The sequence below is a fragment of the Pan troglodytes genome, chromosome 3 (assembly GCF_028858775.2).
Source record: "Pan troglodytes isolate AG18354 chromosome 3, NHGRI_mPanTro3-v2.0_pri, whole genome shotgun sequence".
Classification (NCBI taxonomy): Eukaryota; Metazoa; Chordata; class Mammalia; order Primates; family Hominidae; genus Pan; species Pan troglodytes.
In genome coordinates, this window is record NC_072401.2 from 123,629,984 (window position 1) to 123,639,771 (window position 9,788).

Consider the following 9,788-nt stretch of genomic DNA (forward strand, 5'->3'; position numbering starts at 1 on the left):
AAGTAATGCAAGGATCCTGCAACATTTTAATGCCATTTATCATCTTTTGCCCTTACATATTTTGTCAAATATTTTAATTGTGCATATGTTAAAATGCCCCAAGACCTATTGTCTCCTTAACTAGTAACTTTCTATCTATACTATATGGTACTCTTTTGTTTCGTTTTTGCACACCTGTGCTTCATTTGGATTTTTTTCTCCAGCCTAAAATTATTTAGTTATTTCTTCAGTACTTCTTATGGTTCCAGTCTGCTTTTGCTCAGCTTTCTCAGCTTTTGTTGGCTGAAGTGTCTGTTTTACCTTTTCTAAGGAGTTATGGTGCAGAATTCTAGTTTGCCAAGTTTTTTTTAATTAAGTATGTCATTCCATTGTTTTCCCAACTTTCATAGATTTTGCTGAAATATTTGCTGACGAATATATTGTTGCTTTGTGAAGGCAGTGCCTTTTTTCAGTTAGCTGCCTTTTGTCTTTACTTTTCAGCAGTTTAATTGTGATTTGCCTGTGTATGGATCTGAGGGTTGTCTGTGAGTGTGTTTTGCTGTTGTTGTTTTGTGTTTATTCTGCTTGGGTTTTACCAACCTTTAATATGTAGGTAGATGTCTTTTCATTTGGTTATGAAAATTATCAGCCATTACATCTTTCACCATTCCTTCTTTCCTCTCCTCTTGTTTTTTCTTTTTTTAATGACTCTAATTACCTCTGTGTTACTATGTTCTTTTTTTATATATATATCTTTTTTTCTGTTTGGATATTTTTTATTGTCTTATCTGTAGATCATTAATACAGTCTTTTGCTACATCCAGTATGCCGTTAAGCACCCCTAGTGATTTCTTGATTTCACACATGGTATTTTTTTAGTTCTGGAATGTTCCTTTAATTTTTAAAAATATAATTCAATTTTCAGCAAAAATTTATCTTTTCATCTATTGTCTAGATATGATGCTTTATTTTCTTGAACATATTATATCAGTTAAAGTCTGTATCTTATAACTACACTTGAATCCTATGTTGGAGATGTTTATTGTTTCCCCTTGCCGCCCAACTTAATTTTGAGAGAGAGAGAGAGAGAGAGAGAGAGAGAGAGAGAGAATGTGTGTGTGTGTGTGTGTGTTAGCAGGTCTCTTTTTTTTTTTTTTTTTTTTTTTTTTTGAGATGGAGTCTTGCTCTGTCGCCCAGGCTGGAGTGCAATGGCACGATCTTGGCTCACTGCAAGCTCTGCCTACCAGGTTCATGCCATTCTCCTGCCTCAGCCTCCTGAGTAGCTGGGACTACAGGCGCCCGCCACCACACCCAGCTAATTGTTTTTTTTTGTATTTTTGGTAGTGACAAGGTTTCACGTGTTAGCCAGTAGGTTTCATAATTTTTAAACTGATGCTACATGCGTCTGAAATAGTGTAGAGGCTCTGGATGATGTTATTTTTATCTAAATTAGATTAAGCTGTCTTCAGAAGACAAATAGAATCTAGAATATTCATTTGATCTTATTGAAGCTTGTTTTTAGGCTTTGTTAGGGCTGGTATATTTCAGATTTGTCCTTATTCCAAGACATGTTCACCTAGAGCCTTGGCTTTTTTTTTTCTTCTTAAATCCTGTCATGTTTACTAGACCCTTTCTCCATGGCAGGGCTTTGGCTCCAACCTGTGTCTTCTCAGCACGATACAGCTTATTTGCCTCCTACCTGCTGTTTTCTGCCATTTCTTTTGGTGGTTGGGAAGTGTCTTATATTCCATAAGCAGCTGATGGATCAGCCAGTGAACTGAGGGGAATTTATATGTAGATACATGGGTTCCTTCCCTGCAGGTCACTCCTTTATGGGGTTTTGTCGCTTAAATTCCATCTACTTTGACAACCCTCAACTACTCCTGCCTCTTAACTCCTCATAGGACTGCCACTTCATTCCTTCATTCTTGGGTTCCATTTTCTTATGTCACAATTTGAAAAATGCCCTCAGGAAAAAGCAATAATGTCTGTTGTGTGCACTCCTTCTTTTGAGGACTGAAACCTGCAAGACCTGCCTGTATTGGTTGCTTTCATCACACAGGGAAACAGCTACTGCACCTAGGCCTGAAGAGAAGTATAGAGGAGTAGGTACTAGAACCTTGAAAGATAGGTAATAAAAGGCAACTTTGAGGGGAATTTCATCTTTGGTCAAGTGATACAGCTATCCCATGGTGATCTCACATTCACCTCTTACCAGGAATCCCATGTGGTCAAACTCAGCTAGAAACCAGAAGGCAAGAAAATACATTAATGTATTCCACACAATTTGACTTAGCAGGCTGAAGATCAGGATGGAAAAGGATATAGTGTTGTTTTTGAGGGAAAAGTAGAAGATACACGGTTCACACCTTCATTCCTCAGCATGTGCTCTCTTCCTTCCTTTGGGAAGAAGGTTTGTGTTCCTAGCAAAGGAGACACATGAAATCCCATCAGTTATTGTATCATTATAGGGTAATGTCAATTCAGCAATACTTTTCCTGAAATCTAAAATGTTAGGTATCACCAGTGTTCTTCACATAAAGAATAAGAGACGATGTCAAGTCCAACTTGACATAGTAAAGTATAAAAATGGAGAAAAACAAAACTGCTCAAGTCTCTTCTCTGCCTCAGTAGCTAGTCATGAAAGTTGGTTAGTACAGCTGCATTCTTCCACTACCCTTTGCATGTTCCCTTTTACCCTCTGCCATTACTTTGGTTGGGTGGCATTATTTACCTGGTGGTATACTCCATATCTCACTTCTGTGAAATCTGAGTCTTTGATGTTCTTGAATTTTAAGGATTGTTACAGTTTTCCATTGACCAATACTACTAAGGATAAAAAGCTAAGAGATGCCCCACTGAATTTCCTGGGTTCCAAATATAGTATTACCTATTGTGTAGTCGTTGCCTGGTTCTATAGAAGGCACTGAGTTTCCCCCTTTTCATCAAAATCAGTCACCCTGCTCAGTACGGTGGTCCTTTACGTGCTTGTTGGTTCAGCTATATGAAGAACCCCTAAATGGCCAAAAGGTAATCTCAGCCATTTCATCAGTTCTCTGGTAGAAGTCAAGGCACCTGGTAGAAGAATGCCTCATTGAGCACTAAGACCTTAAAACTGACCAAGATAAGATTTAGTGGATGAGATGTGAAAAAAAAATCTTCCAAGTGAGATATTTAATGAGAAGGGTCCCTTTTACTTCTACTCCTTGGCAATTTTGAAGACAGTAACGACTTCTTCAAAGCTGCTGAAGAGGCATTCTGGTTCCCCATGTATGTTTTTAATTGTATGTTGATAACTTTTTTTTTTCCTTTGTTCTCTGTCTGGGGTCATCATCATCAAAAGAATCTAGGTAATAATCATAATTTTTATAACTGTTGTTTCTGTAGCAACTAAGTGCCACAGCCATTTGACCTCACAACATCTTGCCGTCTGTCTGCATTTCATCCCATTCTACCATTGATGATAAGTTCAGTAATTGGGATGCTACTACATCCCATAGATTTCCCATGTCCTATTATCCTTGCATTCCTTGAATATATGAACAACCCAGTCCCAGAATCCTATTTTGAGGGTCTGTTTTCTGGGGCTATTTCTGATACAATTACTGTATCTGAGTCCCAGCAGGAAATAGATGGCATACTCAATCAAAAGGAGGATTTAACAAAAGGACTATTTAAAAAGCTATGGTCAGAGTACAGGGAAACTGCAAGGGATGGTACAAGTACCCTGGAGTTGCTAACAGCAAAAGTACCACCCTCCCTAGGCTTAAAGGGACAAGTGGAAGGGAAGATTACCAGAATCACTCAGAAGGAAAAAGTATCCAGAGTGCCACCTTGAGGTAATCTGGGTTCCTTGCTTGAGAGACACAGCCATCCTGGGTCTACTCCACAAGGAGGGAGTCAAGGGAATCTCTTATGTTCCTCATAGTTCCTACCAGCACTCCCCAGTGGCAGGACCCAATGGAAAGCCAAAGGGCAGGGAAGACCTTTGATATAGGCCATACAGGTGAGCCTCCTCATGGCACTGGGCAAGGTGTAAGATATTGGAGAATTCATAGCCACACCAAATCTGTGAAGAGTTTCAAGAGTGTTTGTGTTTGGCATTTTAAGAAGAAGGAAAATATAATCTGCTAAGAGATGCCAGAACTAAGGGTCTGATCAGCCCTTGAAAGGACAAAGCAAGGGCTTTTGAGAAGTCTACATCTCTGTTCTACATATTTCTTCAGAGAAAGAGTGACTTTTGTAAGCATTTTAACCATCCTACAGTTCACACAAGTAACTAAGAAATATTTAAATGCTTACTCTGTGCTGTTTCCAAAATAACAAATATCCAGGCTTGTTTATATTTATCAAATTTATTAAATAGTTTTACTAACCAATCTACATAGATACTATATTTAACATTCAACATAATAATAAATATTTTGGGATAAATAAGTGAAACCATTTTAGAGCCCCTAGGGCTTACAAAAAGAATCATAAAAGATCCATATTTATAGTTTTAAGATTAAGAATAATAGTTACAATAGGTAGCAAACCATACATTCAACAATAAATATAAAATTTAAATATTTAAATAAATAGAAGGCCTGATATGTTTTAAGTGGGAAGCACTTAATTATCAAGTCAGTGTTGAGATGATGCTTTGACAAAAGGTAATCCATCTGTTCAGAAATTCTACAATGGTTGCTGTCTCATCAGCATATTCACACATGAATGTTGTTTCAGATCCCTATAAAAGAAAAATGTTAATTTTTTAAAGTACAGAGTAGTTTACCTTATATACAGTTATTCCCAATTGAAGTCTTATAGGCCTGTTGCCTTTATTTTCAAGCTTACCAAACATATTAATTATTCACATTTTCTTGAAATGATCAAAATGAATGCCAAAATTACATATTTTGTTATGATACCAAATGATAGTAACACAGAAGCTGAGATTTTCCTCATTTGCTAATTCAGTCAATGAACACAAAAATTTTTTCCCTGAATTGGGTGCAAATAAAGATTTAAATAAAAACAGATCTAGACAAATATTAAATGCTGGATGTGAAATAAACTTGATCGCTTTTCCTCTGAATGTACACCTATATTTGTGTAAGTTAAATGTATGAATTGATATGCACATTATACTTTCTTCTTTTCTAAATCTTGATTAGAGTCTCCTATTTTTCTACTTAAGTGAATCTCCTTATATTTTCCCCAAAGCAGAACAGAACTAGACTAGAGTAAGCTAGGACATGCTTCTGTTTGGGATAAATTTGTGTGAAGAACATCTTCATAAATACTTACACCTATCCCTACCCCATCATAGTATCAGTGCAGGTGAATTTGCCAACTTTTAAAAGTTTAAACATTAGAAATTTTGTTCTGTGGACTGGCTTTTTAGAAATTAGGCTTCTCTGCTGAAAGGAGCTATTTAAACGCTTCCTCTAATTGATAAGCTAAGGAGGAAATATTTTGATATATAGTGAGATTTAAAAGAGAGCTTTTCAAATTTGAAGTGATTCCTACCCTGGGAACAAAAGCAGGTGAGATAGAGTGTTCCCTTTAAATAAGTATTCTCTTTTAAAAAACTGTTGCAGTGTTCTGTACCCTCTTAAGCATAATTGTTTAAATATTGTCATATCTTGGGATTTTTTTATTTTAAAAAGTGTTTGGCTTTTGAAACACAGTTTTCAGATTTTTGCATGGTTTTGTCTTAAATTTGTATCAAGAGTTAGAATGAGTTTTCTGATGTTAATTATTTTAGAGTAAAACTCTTGCCATAGATGAGGAACTGAATCTGTCAATGTCTAGATGACATTGATCTCAATGTATTTTTTTAATTCAACTGAAACAGTTCACTAATAAGTGATTCATTTGGACACAACTGGAGTTACTTTTAGGAATGTCTTTCTACTACTATACTTATGCTGCTTATTTAGGATACCTATTAACTCATGAATTTTATACCTTAGCAGACGGGATATAAAAAGACAAAAGTGAATCTCTTTTACATCACCTGAGTCCCTTACATATTTTATGCTTCCTGTGCATTTAAAAATACTTAAGATTCTGAAAGTGGGGATTGCCTCTAAAAAGATTGTTGTTTGTTTAGTCCACTGGCCATTTTAATGGCTCCAGTTTTTTTTTTTAAGACAAATCTCTTATGGGTAGTCCTTCCATCAAATGATAAGGAAACACCATTTGAAAAGCCTTTCAGGTAATCAGTATTGGCTATTCCAGTAAATGATCTGAAGGAATTGAAAAATATATAATAAAATCTGCCTGCTTTCTGTGAAACTCAACTCAGTACCTTCTCTCACTCCCAGTTTTGTGTTAATGTGAAAGGTGATGGAGTTTGGGATGAGGCTTGTCCATTAGTAGATGGTAGGTGCAAACTCTGTAGCTTATACTACCCAGTTAATCATTTAACATTAGAAATGATTCATGTTCACAGTGTACTTAAAATGTAGGCTAATTACATGCATGGGCACTTTACAAATACCAAAAATGTTATGTCACTTTAAAATGTGGTACTTTTCCCCCTACTTTTTTTTTTTTATTTCCAGGAGAGCAAATAAAGTAATGCCTTACCTTTAGTTCCAGAACTATTACGTTGATATTGCTGATTAAGTCCCTGGGTCTTAAGTGAAAGTTTTTGCTTTGAGCTAAATTTAGCACTTCCTCCAGAGGTTTGAGTTCTTCTTCTAGACACTGAAGATGTTTCAGTTCTGTGGCCTAGAATAATAATTATCATCAGCTCAGTTTACATAGAGGTCAGAATCAGAAATTAATTTCCAATTTATTTTATTTGGAGTAGCAGTATGTAGTTTTTACCATTCTCTCTGTTCTCAGTGTCACTGTAAAGATGGACCAGTAGAGTTTACATTATAAAACTGGGAAAACTAGGGCTCAAGTACCTATGACTAGCGTTAAGTGATAGTTGACTCACTGGTTTTAGCTTAATTTGGCTTTGCAAAATGTTAGAATTTCTGCATCTAAATGCCTATTACAGATGTAGGCTGATTACTTTTCCAGTCTGCATAGAAAATCATTAGAACCAGATGAGTTAGAATGTGGAAGCATAAAAATCACATTCTATGATTATAATATTTGATAGTCTAAGAGTTAAGAATCACAGAATGTTAAGAGAGAGAAGGAACTCTTGGATGCCATCTATCACAATCCTAACATTTTACACTAGGTAACAATAATCATGTAGTAGTGGCTCTCAATATAGCCTTGAGCAAGACACATTTTTAAGTATGTCTTAAATTTTTACTTTTCTACAATCACTACATTAAGACGCATTTTAAAAATGTTTGTCCCAGTGAAATAAAAGATTATAATACTTTGGGAGGACTTTTGGACAGGCCTCTAGATTCTATATTATATATAATATTTCATATTTCTATGGTATATTACAGTTTAAAAGAATTTTCTCCAAAATAGGCCCATTTACTTCTCACAGTCATCTTTTGAAGTAGGCAGTGAAGTATCATCTCCACTTTATAAATAAGCACACTAAATCTCAGAATTTGACCACATAAGTAGGTAGAGCCAGAATTAGATTTCATTTCTTTCTCATTATAGCATTAACATAGCATCCTTGGAATCAAATATTTTTATTAGTTTCTAAAATCTTTTGTAAATGTGCAATGAGGGTTAAATGAACAAATGAATAGAGTTTATCATTACTTTTGGTTTCAAACTTAGATTTCCATGAATTCTACCACCCCCTAAATTATGCACATAATCTCATCTTTCTAACACTCTTTAGTGGGAAAGGTAGGTCAAGACAATACCAATCCCCTGATATGTTCATCTATTGCACTTTCAATTCACCACTACAAATTCTACAAATTCGGGTTTAAGTTTTTGGCATGAACAATGTGGAGAAATTTTCTTCAGAAAACAGCATCTAGTATCTTTATGTTGCTGGAGTTGCATTATGTGGCTCTGATTAAACTAGAGTAACATCTGTAAGCTGTCTCCTTTACATCTTTCAGAAGAGTAGTTAGAAGCAGATTTCTCTTGAATTAATAGAATTTGAGTCAATGGGATTGCATCTGTGTCCCCTTAAATCCTTTTATTTTCTGGGCTTGGATTCACCCTGGCACAAGCCCTTTCTGGCACCAGATTTTGTTCATTCTCTCTTAACTGGCACAGCTACTAGGTAGCTTTACACACCTAATGTAGCCTAGGAGCTTCGATGATTATGCTTATGCTCTATCTGAATCCAAAAACAACCTAATGAAGCTTTTAATCTTGGAAAATAAGTCATATAGCATTATAAATCTCAAGTTCTATTGGTAAAAAGATAAAGTCCAAAATTTTACTTTGTATTTCTCAGTGAAAATTTTATCTTTAATACTACTAATAATAGCTAATGCTTGTATGGTATTTACCTTATGCCAGACACGGTTCTGAGTGCTTTACATTTACTTACTAATTCTCACAAAGCCATATTAAGTATATACAGTTATTCATTTAAGTAGACATGAAGCTGAATCACAAACAGAGTAGGTAATTTGCCAAAGATCATGAAAGCTAGGACATGGCAGAGCTGAGATTTCACTTCAGATATCTGGCCCCAGACTCTGTGCTATTAGTGTTATGCTGCCTCTCACTTAGGAACCTTTCCTAAAACAAGAAAAGATTTTTAAAAGTGGGCTCCTTGGAAATAGATTTTGGTATTTTACATACTAAAATGACATAATCAAATATTTTAGAGTTTTACATTTTTAAATGAAACCATAAATGAACATTTTTGTTTAGAATTGTCTTATCGATAAAGTGAGAATATTATTTTTATGTTTTCTTCCCACCCCCACCAACACACAAATATATATAAAAAATATAGGTAAAACTATTTTAATAGAGGCTTCATTATCAAACTTGGGTTTTCAAAAAAACAAATTAAAGTTACTCTTTACCTCAGATGAGCTGCTATTAGTCCCGTCTGTGCAAATGTTCATATTACTTTGAATTTTATTAAAACAGAAATTGAACATAAAATATTGTACTTACCTTCTTGGGCATGTAAAACTTAAATGTGAGCATCCTGGTGAGTTTGGGATTCTTGTAATTCTAAGAAAGTATAATGCATTGTTATTAAGAAATGATCTCCAGCTAGATTACTAAATGTAATAATTTTAGTAAGAAAGGAAATATACTTACATTAATTCCATTCAAAATCATCTGTAAATCCAGCAGTAAATGCTCCAGTTGTAGCTGTGTTTTCTTTGTAGAACTTGAAGTAGGTGCACTGTTTGTGACAAGTGCAAGACTTAGTGCAATGCAAGACAGGAGTTGCATCCTGTACATTGTGGCAGGAGTTGAGGTTACTGTGAGTAGTGATTAAAGAGAGTGATAGGGAACTCTTGAACAAGAGATGCAATTTATACTGTTAATTCTGGAAAAATATTATGGGGGTGTCAAAATGTTTTACATATTACACATATTTTCAAAGACTTTACCTGTCTGAAAAAACATTACCTTCATTTTTCCTCTTCTGATGACTCTTTGGAATTTCTTTAAACCCCCAAAGACTGACTGAATGGATGTAGGTGAAATCCCTCTTTGTTACATTAGCCCACACTTAGGTGATAGCTCTAATTCATGCAATTAACGCCTTCTGTATGAAACAGTTTTTCCTCCTTTCTTTAAGGGGGTGGGGATACAAAAGTAACTCACGAAAATTTTCTCTTTGTCATAAAACTACACTGAACATGTGAGTAGCATATTGTGGTGGACAAGAGCAAGAGTAAACAGATGAAAAGAATAAATGTTTAGATTTGTTGATTAAACAGGAAGTGTATTGG

The 9,788-nt window shown here is 35.1% G+C and overlaps 1 protein-coding gene across 1 annotated transcript; it reads right to left on the bottom strand.

Annotated features, from left to right (window-relative positions):
* Positions 1-2,019: 2,019 nt before the first annotated feature.
* On the bottom strand, positions 2,020-9,576 carry IL2 (interleukin 2). Its single transcript, XM_517425.4, has 4 exons — positions 9,145-9,576; positions 8,995-9,054; positions 6,559-6,702; positions 2,020-4,711 (listed from the first exon to the last, which is right to left on the bottom strand). Exons 1-4 carry the CDS (start codon positions 9,289-9,291, stop codon positions 4,601-4,603), a joined length of 462 nt encoding a protein of 153 aa, XP_517425.1. The 5' UTR covers positions 9,292-9,576; the 3' UTR covers positions 2,020-4,600.
* Between the last annotated feature and the right edge of the window lie 212 nt (positions 9,577-9,788).